The sequence below is a fragment of the Rhea americana genome, unplaced genomic scaffold, assembly GCF_003343005.1.
Source record: "Rhea americana isolate MKP2758 unplaced genomic scaffold, rheAme1 scaffold_66, whole genome shotgun sequence".
NCBI lineage: Eukaryota > Metazoa > Chordata > Aves > Rheiformes > Rheidae > Rhea > Rhea americana.
Window position 1 is genome coordinate 356652 of NW_028186823.1, and position 15100 is coordinate 371751.

The following is a 15100-nucleotide window of genomic DNA, read 5'->3' on the forward strand; positions in this document are numbered from 1 at the left end:
AGTGGGTATGTATGGGGAGATGGTGCCTTTGCTCACCCGTCCAGCAGTGAAGGAGAGGTTTGATAAGCTTCTAGAGTTTGGCCTGCCTGTGTGTCTGTTAAAGGTCTGGCAGGTGACCTGTTGGAACCCAGTGCTCCCTCCAGTATATAGAGAAGGGTGGTGTCAGTGGCTTTGCAAAGCTGGCCTGCACTCTTCACTATAAAGAAGATTTACCTGTCTAGGCTAAAGATAGGCTTTATGACTGTTCCCTTTTCTYTTAAATCTACTCTCCCACCCCCCCGCCCCTGCATGAGATCAAGACACACAGGAGTGAAACACTGCTTTCTTTGCTTGGTGCAAGTTCATTAAATCTCATTGTACTCATAGTTGATCATTAATTCTCACTTATTCATGCCACAGGTCTCTTGTAGAGACTGTTTGCTCTATTGGGTGCTGGTAGCACTTGGAAAGTGCTAAAGATTTGTGAAAAGTTTTTTGTTTTATTTTTTTTTTTTTTTTTAATGGGGGGGAGTTATGAAATTGGATGCTCAAGCTCCGTTTGAGATGACTGAATGATAAAAAGTGAAAAGGTGTTTAAACTACCATTCTTTTCTGGCAAGTTATTTGTGACTTTCCAGGCTTTTCCTTCCTATCTGGGGGCAAAAAGTTGCTCGTGTTATACAAGAATCTGCCTTGTTAGGAAACTGCAAGTAGGTCTTACATTTTAGCCTGCAGAAGCGAGTGGAAAACTGTGGTGGCTRGAGTGGATGAACAGGATCTCATCGAGTCCAGCTGGAGATTCATTATCCCATGTAATCCTTGAGTTCACACAGCCACAAGCATATTCAGGATTCATTACATCCACCGTGCAGCGGAGCTTACCAAGGGCAACCATTGCTCATTCTGTCTTACTCAGTTTGTTTAACCTTTGTGTCTATTGTAAGTCCATTTTGTTTGCTTCAAACAGCAAGGCAGCTGCATTATTGTGGATTGTAATAAAATATATTGGAAAATGTAGTTATTCTTGGGTATTAATAATATTGTTCTTGGTTATTCTGTGAACAGAGTAACAGAGTTTGTTTTGATACTCAATTTGTATAGGATTTATTTGCTCTTGCAGTTGTACTTACAGGTGACTTTGCTGGTATGCCACTTAAAATGTTACTCTGTGTGAGAAGGGTATTTTTGTTTATTAGTATGTTGCCTTGGAAATAGACTCTTAGGACATAAAATTCATTTAAAATGAAAGTCTGTAGATTGTGAATACTTTTAGTAGGTAGTTTCTTTGAAGGTGTGGTGAATCACTATTGTCTTTAGAAGATGCTTTTTTTTTTCCTCCAATAATACTGCATATATTTGAGAATTGCATTACTTTCTCTATYCGGAAGTATCTAGGTCTTGTGGGATGCTTGCTTGAATAGTGATTGAAACCTAGTTATCTTCTCTGGCTAAAGACAATAGCCCTTTCTGAGCTACTCTCTGTATTTTGGTCTAATTCAGAATCACTTGACTCTGTCTTTTCCTCTGCAAGTATAAAGTACCTCATTGTAATAGGAAGTCTTGAAATGAAACAACATACTTATTTTAGTGCTTCGTGTTTTCAGTAAATATGCCTAAGTATAATTTCATGAAGTTGCTCGCTACTCTCAGTTCTTGCAGGCTGTAGCTGTTGCTCTTAGTTGTGAGTATGCAGTGTGCTTGTGTTTATCCTAGATCTAATGGATGAGCAAGTTCCAGACAGGGTTTCTGGTCAATCATTCACATAAGTTTGTAAATCCGAAAATTTAGTATTTTACTTCTGGCCTACTTGTTTGCTTCTTTCTTTGCTGTTTTTCCTTTCTGCAGAGCATGGTCCTAACATTTGTAAAAACTTTTTTTTTTTAAGTTATTAGACTGTATTAGATATCTCCTTCCTGATATCAAAACAGATGACCCTCTGTGTGCTTCACTGTTTCACCTGTCTTTTTCTTCTTCTAGTTATTTGTGCAACCACTTACCTTCCTTCTGCATGGCAAAGAATTTTCTGCATTTTTTTCCTAATCCTTTCAAAGACCCTTTTGTCTGTAAAATGCACACCTTGCATACAGTCTACTTAATTCACGTTCTGTTTTCTTTCATAAGTATTTCTTTCTCTCTTTCCTTGACTGGAAAGTTGCTGTTTTACTTTTAAACCCCGCTTTCTAACTCTCTGCAAGTGTTATGTGCAGGTATATTAAAGTAAATACAGTTGAAGAGTGTACAGGCAGGTGTCTATCTCTGCATGTATTTTAACTGGTATAAGCTATACGATGTACAAATGGCACTTGATCACTGTGAATACTGAGCTGCTTATTTTGGCTTGCTTTTCTTTGAATGCCTCTGTGCTTTGCACAATTGCATACAAAAGTATTTCCATTAGAGGAAATGCACATGTGAGYTACTCTTTGTAATTCCTTATGCTGCTTGTGTTTTTACTTTTTGCTTCATGGTAATTCTTATAGTTCAAAAAGTGAGCATTGGTACTAGTTTTCAAAATACTTAATGTTTGGCCCTTTAAATTATAAATCTAAATGTTATGCTTCTCCTTGCTCTGTGTAGCTTTTAGTTCATTGGCAGTGTCGTTTGTTCTTCTACACAGATGATCTGAACCGTCTCCCTGGTTAAAGTGTTCCCTTTGAAGTGATCCTGGGCTACTGASTTTGTTTATAAAATTTGAGTTTGAGAATTTTTGGCTGAATTTTGTGCCATATATAGGACAACATTTTTAATACCAGCTTGTGAAGTAATGTAGGTAAACTTCTCTCTCATTTCAAAGAAAGAGTACTTTAGTAAATTCCCCGACTCATTTTGTTTTGCAAAGAATATGCAATGAAGCTTTTATCCCCTGCTTCACTGAAGTCTGCACACTAATTCCAAATACTGTGGGTGCTCCAGTTAAGTATATTAATCAAATATAAAGAAGACATTCTGTATCAGAAACTTATGAACGTAATCTCTGAACCACAACTACAGTAAAGCAAAACATGTAGTAAGCATTTTTGTAATTCATCCCAATACCTAACTTTGGACATCACCATGAGTAAGAGCCCTTTTACTCGGATCTCTTCCTTAGCTGGGCTTTTGAGCAGAYATTGTTGATCTGAGCTATTTAACCATGGTAATGCTCTTGAGTCTCACGTGTGCATACTGAGCAACACAGAGATAGTATTTCTTTTAAGCCGAATGCCATTTATTTTGCGTTATGGATTAAGGCTAGAGGATCTGCCTCTTTGCTCCTTCAACATATAATTATGTCCGTCTACCTTCTGTTCATTTTGTTTCCTTTTTGTGAGATTGGGCAGAATRCTTTTGAGACCATCTTCTGTTACTCAGCTGGAGCAGAATAACTAGAGGAGTGTTGCCAAATAACCTGCTCGTGCTGTTGTTGCCCAGAGGTCTGAGTAACCTACTTTACTGCTCCCAAATTTTGCCAGCCCTAGTAAAGGGGGTGGGGGGGAACATATCTTGAACTGGATTATGGAGGATTTTCCTTTTTTGTGTGGTGTATTTATTTTTTCTTTTTTTAGCAGATGTGTAAGTACTTCATCTTTGTAATTTTCCCTATCAATGCCATTTTAAGGTTAAAGGGTAATAATTTTCTCATTTGAGATTGTTTTTAGATAAAAAGCACTCATATGCTTCTTGATTGGATGTGTGCAAAATGGGGTTCTGATTTCCTTGTTTTAGCACATCTTTATCACCTTACCTACTTTAACAAAAAAAGTTTGTAATCGTATTGGAACCTCACCAGTCTCATCCCACAGTAGTACAGCTAGTTTGAAAGGATCATTTTTCCACTCCCCACATATACGTGAGTTGTGGGAAATAATTGCATACAGACGTAAATGCTATTTCATAAGCAGAATTAAGTCATTTTGCTACCTAACCTGTGGAGCTAATGAAATTCAAMATGTTTTTTTAAAATGCATATTTACCCCAAAAATACAGGGCTGATATAAAAGCTGGCCATAGTCCAAAAAAAATGAAGCTCTGTTTAGAGTACAGCTCCACCTAGCTGGAAGTTTAGGAGAATCATAGTGACTTAACCATCTGAAAAACTTCCATTTTACATAGGTAATTTGTGTGTGCTTTGATAGATGTTCAGTTACATAKGTTGAAAAAGTCAACTGTAAACAAGAAATTTTTGTGCTAATGAAGYCTCATGGAAAGAGGGTTAAGACGTGGATGTACTCCATTTAAAGTGATACCTTATTTTTTTTTAATTACTGATATAAATTTCAGTTACCTTTGCTCTCATGTTTGTTTTATGTTTTTAGGCTGAAAAATAGTAATCCTCTATTCTGGTGAGTGCTCTTTACAATCATGTTTTATGAGGGAAATCCAAAGTAATTCTTTGGAATAGCTTCAGATAAACTGTGTGTAGATTGATTATATATGCTTGACCTTATACATACTCATCGGCTATCTGCAATTTTAAACAAAAACAAAAGGTGGCCCTTAATTGGCATTTGCTTAGTATTTCAAACAGATTATATTGAACTTTTTWAAATATTTTCCATTGTGTATAGTCATAGCAGTGTTTGTTTTTGACAAAAATACGGCCTTTTAATATTCTTTTAGCATTTTAGATCCAACAGATTAGAAAAGAATAATCTCAAAGAGATGCTTGGTTGTTTTAGGAACACACAAAACTTAAATTGCAGTTGGATAAATCAGTGCAACTCTGCTGAAGGCTAGAAATAAGAGCGTAGCCTCCTATGTGTTATTGTGAGCGCAGCTGGGCCAGCAAGCAAGTGGAGCCTGTCCCAAAACCGTGGCTGAAACCTCAGCGCTGYGCGCTAGAAGGGAGGGAGAAAGATGATTGCCCGGCTGTTGTGGCTGTGGGGTAGCTAGACATAGTCGCTTTACCAAAGACCTGAGTTTATTAAAACATCACAGTTCAACCAATACTTTCTTGGATTATGACTGGGCTTCCAGTAGCTCATTTGAAAGTTACTCTGTGCAAATTTAATTATTTTCATAGAACTTAAACAGTTCATATTAGTTTTCCTGTCCTTTTTTGTRATTGGCTGCATATATTCTTGAAACACTGGATGGTTGTTATTAGTAATGTGAATTGGTTGTAATAAGATGCTTAATTCTTGCCTTAAAACTTGTGTTTTAAGTAGGATGAGATAATGTTTGCTCATTTTTTTCACTTGTGTGTTTTCTCTCTCACTAAAAGAGAAGGGAAAAAAAAAAAAACAAACCAATGCTTCCCATTTATCTCTCCCCCCTGTTAGATTCTGTGACTTGATTTAGTTCTGGGAGAACAGAAATCACATTTTACATGACTAACTTTAGGAATAAGCTGTGTACTGCTGCTTTTATGAAGGTGAACCAAGAAAGCRATTCCGAATAGAGGAAAAAGTGTCTTGTTCCTTGCTGCCTCAAGCTTSCATGATTTGTATGGAGTGCTTTAAAATATACAGGACACTAAAAACTGAGCCACCTACTACATTTATGATTATTTAATCAAAATGCAAATGAAATGTAGGATTTTTAGTCTGTTATATATTCCCTGACATTTTTCTAGCTTGCAGTAACAAACGCTCATTTACAAGTAACAGCTGCTCTACTGGAGCAGCATGTGATGGTGTATTTAAAGTTTCAGTACAGAAAGTAGCATCTACAGACCATCGATATTAAAGCGGAAATTCTACAGAATTTATTATGCATAGCACTTCGGATCGCTTGGCCTTGAACTAAACTTTTCAGCACTGYGACCCTGATAAGGGAAAGCCCTTGAGCAGCATTTGAAGCTTTATATGCGTGTAAGCGTCTGGCCAGGTAAATATTGGAGTAACATAATTGGTAAACAACTAAGTATTCTAACAGCATATGACAGGATAGAGTTGTCTCCACCAGCGATAACCTTGAATTAGAAAGTTAAATTTAATAGGCTGTGGCAGGGCAGGATTTCTCTATTTGCCCTTGACAATCAGTCGTGGTCTGGGAGCTTCCTGAAAGCCAGAGTCAGTGGCTCCGCTTTTACAATGCGTCCCGCAAGCGTATTGTTCTTTTTCTGTTTCRCATATTCTATTTATAAAAGTTAAGCGGAACAAAGCAAATAACCAAGGGGGAGACTGCAAATAAATGTATAATTATACCTAAAAATAGATAATTTAGAGAGCGCAGAACACTTCATAAGCAGTAGAAATATTTGTTGTTGTGCTTGGAAAAATATTTTTAATAAATAYGAGGGAGGAAAATACTCTGGTCCTTAGAATTTGGGCAGAAAAAGAGAATAGAAGAATCAAAATTAATTTTAATTTACATTTATGTTGGGAATATTTATGTAGCTAAAATTAACTCCTCTGCAGCACTTGGATGTGTCATGAAGATTTTGTTTGCAAAGCTGCGATATTTGTATGACATTGCTTTGTTGTGTTTTAACTGCGTCCAGGGCATGTTAGCTTCTGATAGTTGGTATTGAGGAGCTACCCAGTGATAGCACCAAATTGTCTGTAAGCAAATAGATTGAAGTCAGATTCACTAGTACTGAATGTAAGGATACCATGTGTGCTCTTTTAACTGCTTGAGAGTTTAGGGGGAAATAGTAGTTTCTTTTTATCAACCACACATTTCTCAAATATTTCTCTTCTTTTTCTGGTGAGGTTAAAGACAAAGGCACTTGAACTGGGTAACAGCACAGTTAAATTTTCACAAAACACTATTGCTGTCATGTTCAACTACAGAGTTAACAATACAGTTTACTTATGCACGATTGTCAGATTTGAGAGCTGGAAAAAAGTCTTACTATTTTGGTAGCATCATTTTTGGTTGTTCTTCAACTTTTGAACTGTCAGGTAAGGATGATCTAGCAATGTCTTACCTTCACCTGTCTCTATAACTCCAACTGTTAACATAATTCAGTGACTGGGGCTGAGCAAGTCCTTTGTCCAATCCGTCTTTATGAAAATATGATTGCTTAAGTCCTGAAAGACTAGGATTGCCTTTAAATAAATATTTTGCATATAAAAACATCTGAGAAGTGCATTAAAAAGCATTACACTTGTGAATTCTTCACAACATGGAAATACAAGGAGAGAAATAAATGATGATGATATCTACCTTTTCAGTAGCCATACTCATGTAGATTTTTTTTGCTTTGTTTTACCTGTTGCAGGTAATCTCATTTGAAACTCCTTACCCCCATCTTTTTAATGTTCTGACACTTCTTTTAGTCTGCCCTACGAGTGGGAAGGATGCTGATGAGCACTATCAAAAATGAAGAAGTACAATAATTCCTTTGTTGTGAAACTGCAAACTAGATAAAGGGGTGTAGGTGTAAATATGCCTCTTAGTGGAGTTTTCTTTTTCTTTTTTTCTTTTAGGTGGAAGAGGAGGAGATGGCTGCCCTGTTATCACCTTTCCAGACTATCCAACTTTCAGCGAGATCCCTGAAAAGGAGTTCCAGAATGTCCTTACATATCTGACAAGCATCCCAAGGTGAGCACCTGTCTATGAGAAAATAGCGTTATCTGCTAAATTTATTTTTCCTATTCAGTCATGGTGTACAGGCAAAATTTGGTATTTAATTAAAAAAATGAAGATGCAGCTTGTAGTAGTACAAGTACTAGTACATGTAGTAGTAAAGAGTCTTGATCAGTGAGAACTCCCTAATGCAGTTTTTATTGTATAGCACTACTTATGTTTCATCTTGGCATGAAATAAGAAATTACTTTCTGGTTTGTAGAGATGCAGATTCCATGATAGAAATTGTTTTCTTGCTCTGTATCTTTGCATTACAATAACTTGCAGTTCAGTACTCTTGTGTTTTAATTGAAAGCATGTACAGCTCTGGCAGAGCATTCAAATTCCTGTAAATTTGGACATTATTCAGGATATTACTCAGTGTGAGGGAATACATAGTTATGTAGAAGGGTTTGTCTTAACCATTTGTTCTCCCTTTCTGTAGCTTAGCTGAGTGTGCAGTCTTTCTAGCACTTCTAGCTATTTGACCAAGGGTGCTAAGCAAGCCCAGCAATTAATCCTGATTCTTCTAGACAACACTGTAGTATTATCAGTGCGCTGCTCAATACAAATTGTGGCTTTTGTTGAAAATCTGTTAGAGAATGAAGTAATGTGGTTCAAGATCCTGATAGCAGTGAGGAAGGCAAGTAGTGTAGAGTACAGATCCTAAACTTCAGGAGAACATATGTGAGGTTATTTGTGGAACTGGTAGGTGAGATCCCATGGATGGCAGCTCTGAAGGATAAAGCAGCTGAGGAAAGCTGGCAAGTCTTTAAGGAGAGCATCCTCCAAGCACAAGAATGGCATAATCTGATACTTAGGAAAATGAGTGGACATATCACATCCACTATTGGGACTGTACCACGTATCTGTCTGTATCAAGTCAGAAGACTGACCTGACTAAACAGGGAACTTGTGACTGAGCTCCAAGGACATCACGCAGGAAATGGAAACAGGGCCAAGCTACAGTGGAGAAATGCAGAAACATTGTCCAAACACATAGGGGTGGTTCTGGGAGAGTCAAAGCTTACTAGGAGTTGATGGTTGCAAGGTACATCAAGGACAACAAAAAGAGCTTTTATATTGCTTCTGCATTCTGCATTAGTAGGTAAAGAATAACAAAGATGTTTACAGGTGGTCCCACTCTGAATAGGCTGGTTAATCTAGCGGCAGCAGAGGCTGATGAGGCTGAGGTACTCGATGCATTCTTTGCTTTGCTTTTTGTGTCCTTTGACAGCGTTGCAGGCCTCTGTGCTTAGACACAGGATTCAAGGAGGAGAATGACCAGCAATGGTTGAGGATCAAGTCAGAGATCTCTTGAGAAATCCTGACCTACATCTAGTCTGTGGGACTAGATGGGCTGCTTCTGAAGGTGGCAAGTGAACCGGCCASTGTCACAGTGACACTTTCTTTTTTTAAAAAAAGAGATCAGTGGCAGTGATTGATGACTGGAGATGAGATATGTTGCATTCATCTTCAAAAAGGGCAAGAAGAATGATCTGGAGAACAACAGGCTGGTCAACCTCACTTCAGCCTGTGAGAAAATTATGGAGAAATTCTTCTCAAAACACATTTCTGGACAGGAAAGGAAGGAGTGATTGGGAATAGCCAGCATGGCATTTAAGCTGGTTAAGCACAGTTTATCAATGTTATTTCTGTGATGGAATTACTAGATGTGTGAATGAGGGGGAGCTGTGAGTGGCATTTACATCAGCTTTAGGAAGATTTTCAACAGTGTCTTCCCAAGCACCCTTGTATCCAAACTGAGATGTTACAGTCTTGACAGGTGGACCACTACTAAGTTAAAAATTGCATGGATCACTAAGCTCAAAGTGTAGGGATTAATGMTACATACTCTACATAGAGAAAGGATTTCCTATGGCTTCACTATGCCTATTTGTCCTGACTAATACCTTTGTCAATGTCCTGAAGGAGGAGGATGAAGTTTGTGGATGAGAAACTTCAAGGGCAGGACTACTCTTCAGAGGACTGTAGACAGGAGAAATGGGCGAACAGGAACCTCATGAAATTCAGCAGGCAAATGTAAAATCCTGCAGTTGGGTTGGGCTAACTCCAGACAACAGTAGAACTAACTAGTTCCTAGTTAGTAGGAACTAACTGGCTGGGGAACAGCTTTTCCAAAAAGGACTTGAGAATACAGGTGTACAGGAGGCTAGATGTGAGCCTGTAGCGTGCCCTGGCAGCAGTGAAGGCTGGCAGCCAAGGGGCTGTACCAACAGGAGCGTGGGCAGGAGTGTCACTGTGACACTGGCCAGTTCATTTGCCAAGGTGGCCCTTGCCAAAGCCCGTCTACAGGGTTGAGCCCCACTCTGGGACAGGATGGGTGCGGACAAGCTGGAGTGAGTGCAGCCAGGTCTGGAGCTGACATGTGAGGAGAGGCTAGTGGGGCTTGCTCARCTGGTGGAGGGAAGGCTGCAGGTGCCCAACAGCCATCATCTTGTTTTGATGGGGGTCACTGGGAGGGTGGTGCTGGGCGGCTCCTCATGGAGGTAGGTGGCAAGAAGGGAGAGGCAGAGAAGACAACCAAGAGGCTCTGATTGGACATGGGGGGGGAGGGAAGATCTGTCACAGGGAAAATAATTAAGCATTGAGACAGGTTCCCCAGAGAGGTTAAGGAGTCTGTCCTTAGAGGTTTACAAACTCTGTCTGGGCAAAGCCCTGAACAACTTAATCCAAATTTGATGTTGACCCTGCTTTGGGCCAAAGGTTGGACTAGAGACCTTCTGATGTCTCTTCATGCCTGAATGATTGTATGAATCAAGAGATGTCCTTTTTATGTTATGTGGTTCTTATAGATTAAAAATKCTCCTAAATGAATGGTCTATAACAGTGACCAAATGCTGGTCTTGAGCAGTTCTGCGCATTCTTTTCACTGATGGCATTTGGTGCAACTCTGTATGGACCATGCTGAAGTCATGTTTAAAGCTGATAGTGACAGGTTTCCTTCACGCACATGCATGCGTTTGTTCACTGTATGCACACTACAAGAAATACTGGTCTTCTCTCTAGACGGCTTTCCTCCTCTTAACCAGTATAGTAGTTYTTACCACGTAATTATGTGCAGCATGGTACTGCTTGGTGCTGCCTGAGCTGTGCTCCTCCTCTCCTGGATTACCACTGAAACTTTTTTCTTTATTTGTACTTGTGGTGTTCGAACTGTGTGGTGCTAAATCTCCCTTGATAGTGTCTGTCTTAAATGCTGTTATTAAAAATAATTACGTAGTAAATTCACATCTGCTTCTCCTTTTGGAAGGCCTTGACGGTTTGCTTTATGGTGGCCCATTGAACTTCTTCACATGATGGGGCTTATATGAGAAATTCTCACCAGAGCAAACAGCATCTGGTGCAGGGACAGGCTCTGAACAGTTTGGCAGGAGCATGTTTTTACCAATTAAGTATCTGGGAACAGATTTGCTGGAGGTTTTTTGCTGGGGGGAAGGGGGGGTCCCTACCCTCCAACAATTATCCTATGCATTCTCAGCCAGAAGTGGCCGTTTCTTGTGGTTTGGTGGTTGTTGTGGGATATCTTCTTTTCTTGCGTCTGATTTTTAATTCTTTAGAAAGAGGCTACTATTCTGTGTAAACTATCAATAGCTGCTGGCTGGATATAAATAGTAAGGTATTAACTAGAGGGCGTATAACAGTATTTTAAGTTCTAATTGGATTTTTTTTAATTTCAAATTGAAATGTTAAAGCCACTTCTAAAATACTGACAGAAGCAGGATCKTTTTGTGACTGAGTATCACTATAATTGCATAGGACTAAAGGCATCCCAGACATCTCTAYTAGTGGTATTACAGGCATGCTATATACAATTTTGTTTATAAGCCCTTGTGTAGGTTTATAGGAATAACAGACTACAGAAATGCCACTAACGGTGTCAGCATACATCCTCATATAAAATGATGTTTTGCTAATGATAATATGGCTGCATATTCCCCAAAGATGGGTATTATTGTAATTTTCTTTGCATTTTGCTATTTCTGATGCTGTTAGGGTGTCCTAAGGTAGGAGTTTTGCTGTAATATTCATTTCCAAGGGCTAATATTTTCAAGGTTTTGCATGCTTTGGAAACTGCTTTTGGAAGAAGTGGAGGCAGTTAGTTAATCATTTGTTTATTTTCTCAGTTGTTAGGGAGGCCGACAGTATACAGATTTACAGGAAGAATAAAAATAGCCCAGAACTTTTATGCATGGAATATGTTGTCCTGATCAGCGTGCTTAGCTTATGAAATACGTAACTTCAGTCTTCTGGCTGTTCTGACTGACTCAAGGTGAATCAGTTTTCTGCGAAAAGCCCTGTGGATCATGGATGTGTCTGGACCCACAGCGGTTCCCCGGGGAGCCTACGAGGCTACTTGTGCTGCTTGGCCCTGTATGGGACTCCCAGAAAGGGGGTGGCAGCAATAACTCAAAGCGCATCATTTGCCTGCCTGTTGTTGTACACTAAGGGAAATGATATTTTGTGGGAATGRCACTGTACTGCCCATACACTGCTGCAAGCTCTCTAAGAAAGGACCTTTCTGTGTTCTCCAGTCCAGTTTACCTAATAAAATTGTTTCAGTTATGGCAAATCTTTGTGCTGGCATCAGTAGGTCTGCAAAAGTTSCCAAGTACAAGAAGTACCAATAAAAGTCTCATTAATGGGACTGGCCTAAGACGGTCTATCAAAAGATTAAAAACCAAAACCTCTTACTCTATCTTTACTTTTCACTCTTAATTTTACAGGTATAAACATGACCTCGCTCCTTCTTCGTGTATTACTGTTCTGCCCTGTCTAAACACTGAGGGTTTCATAAGCTTTTACTGTGTAAAGTTTCCCTCATCTCTCTTGCAGTGGTCTCTTAACTTTGAGGAGTTAAATGTCTCATGGGACACCTGATGTTTAGAAATAGTCCTATGTTAAGTTACAGGTTACCGACTTGGATGACCATGCACTGGGATAAGGCAACTAGCTGAGCTATCAGTGTCTGTCTCGCTAGGTAATTGCCTAGTTACCCGAGGAAGTTACCCAAGGAGAAGGCAAGCGGCAGAAGGGGAACAGCTGGGTTCTTTTAAGATACTCTGCTCACCTCGATGCAACTGTATTTGGTTAAATGGAAAGCTGAGCGATCTCCCTCAGGTGGGTATTGTTAGCATTGCAGCAATGCRTAGTCTATAGCTAGCTGGATAAAGAACAACTTCTAATGTGTGGTCTGGAGTAAGCTCAAAATGTTGAGTACAGGCTTGTTGGACAATAATCATGTGCCACGTATACTTAAAGATCATTGTTGTATCAAGAAAATATGATGGACTGAGATGAGAACTACAGACAATAGAACATTAACAATTCTTTTAGAAATGCTATTTGGTTTATATAAGTACGCGTGTAACATATGAACCAGTTTTTTCTTTTGAACAACTACTGATATTTTTTTCATTACAGTACAAAATGAAATTTTATTTTAAAGGTGGGGATTCTCTTACTGAGAATGTTTTTGCTTAGGTCATGTAAGTTCTGGCTTCGTACATGTATTATCCAAGATCAGAGAAAAGGAWTCCGTGGCAGTGTGTAACGTACTTAGGGCAATACTTTCTAGGAAGAATATTTTAACTAAGATGTTGAATTTGTACAAACACTTTATATATAAACTAATCCCTGTGGATGAATAATTATATCAGTGGTGTTGCCAAATACACTCATGTATGTAGATAAGTGTAAATATTGGGCTCTTTAAAATATTCGTAGCAAACTGGATTTCAACAGAGAATAGTGAGTCAATTGTGCATCCATGTAAGATGCTTTGAGGACATTTTAAAACATCTCCATAGCTAGTCAGGTTGCTCTGGAGCCTGCAGAAAAGAAGGTTCACTGCTGCGGCTCACTTTTCACAGGGTGAGTCCTATGGTTACTGCTACTGAGTTGGYTAGGATAGGTAAGGCAGGACAGAGCTGTCTCATCGCATTGTCRAATAAACATGTAAAGACCTTCATGCACAGCGTCAGTTATTCCTGCTGCAAAGTGCGAAAGGCATCTGTGGGATGTACCTCTGCATCCCAGATAGACGAAGAGTGGAGTCTTCCATTCAGATCTGGAATAAGCTTCTGAAATAACTGCCGAATGTACCCTTAAAAAGTCATTTCAGGGCATTCAGTGTTCTGTTCTTTCTTTTTTCTTCTGGTTGAAAGTRTATGTTCCTCTTTGTTTTCATCCTCATAAATAAACTTTTAAGATCTGTGATGCACCCTGAAGGCAAATATTTATATATTTATTGCCGTCCACCACGGTTGCCACACAAACGTGTTTTTATTAACAGTGTGTAYACATTCTGGAATATGAATTTACAGAATGTGGGATGTAACTTGAGGATTTAGTCAAAAATTGATAACAATAGTGGTTTAAAAAAAGGATATCTCAAATATTCAATCAGATGGTTTTGTTTCTGGTAAATTAGCACTTTTTAATGCAATCAGATAACATGCTGTACGAGAGAACAAAAGGGTGTGGGTTTAAAGCRTTTCTCTGATACAGGTTCATTTTTGAACAAAGAAAGCAAGATAAAATTCTTGCAGTCACAAGGGAGTAAAACATTAAAATTTTACATGTGTAATACAGACTTTTAAATGGGAAACTCTTTTCAAGAGAAATGGGTAGTCTAGGTTAGAAAATTCAGAACAACATTTGATAGCCAGTTGAGTCCTGTGCTGCTTATGAAATGTAATACACAGGCCTTTTATTCTTGCATTCAGAAATGAGCATAATCTTAAGCATATCTCAGGTTAACTTGTAATGTTCTGCTATTTCCTGTTTTGAAAGCTGTCCCCGTTGGTTTCCTGTCCAGGGAAATGTCCTCTTCTTTAGGATACTGGTAGTTTATACATTCGTGAAAACCGTGTGGTGTTCTAAGCAATTCTATTGTTTGTGATACCATCTGGTGTTTGAAATTAGGGAGAAATCCTGTCCAGGCAGTGCAACAGAACAGAAACTCAGAAAGTGTTCATCTCTGATCAGAACTTTTAAAACCAAGCTTCAGGTAACTTCTTTTTTAACTGCACCTATTCTTCATCATCTGGGACAACAGGAGACGAGTTACCTGGCAAACTGAAAAAGCAACGTCTATGCTAAGCTTTCCAGTGTGTTTGGATCTAAGATGACTGTGTTAGCTTGGATGCAGCATAGTCTGAGGAGGTGGGTTTAGCTAGGCACCCTAAGAACATAACGCAGCACTGCGTGAACGTTGCTGAAGCTAGCAAACCTCCTCAGTATGAGGAGCACTGGGGAGCACAGAGCTGGCTTGRGTCTGTCCAGTCTCATTAGCTTGGACTCACCAACGTGCTCTGGAAGTGTGTTTGGGTAATGCTGTGTTTGAGCTGAGAAGTCTTTCCAGATCCAAGCTGACCTTGTGAAGAGCCAGCATGGAAAAGTATCTGTGTGTGTTGCATTTATCTGCAAACTAAATAAGCTGCCCTCCACTAGGTAAGAGCTATGCTTTTACTTTATAGGATACCTGATATGGACATTACCACAATGGCTGAAATGTGCCAAAAAGCAGATAGAATAGAATCAGTAAGGTTGGAAGGGACCTCTGGAGATCATCTAGTCCAACCCCCCTGCTCAGCACAGTCAC

General features: G+C 39.2%; 1 protein-coding gene across 1 annotated transcript in view; it reads left to right on the forward strand.

The window, feature by feature from the left end:
* Nucleotides 1–15100, forward strand: part of MCF2L (MCF.2 cell line derived transforming sequence like) — a 155478-nt gene that overhangs the window by 87808 nt on the left and 52570 nt on the right. Inside the window, exon 3 of the mRNA XM_085320832.1 lies at nt 7335–7449. Coding sequence (XP_085176958.1) covers nt 7335–7449 — 115 coding nt within the window. The remainder of the gene's footprint in view (nt 1–7334; nt 7450–15100) is intronic.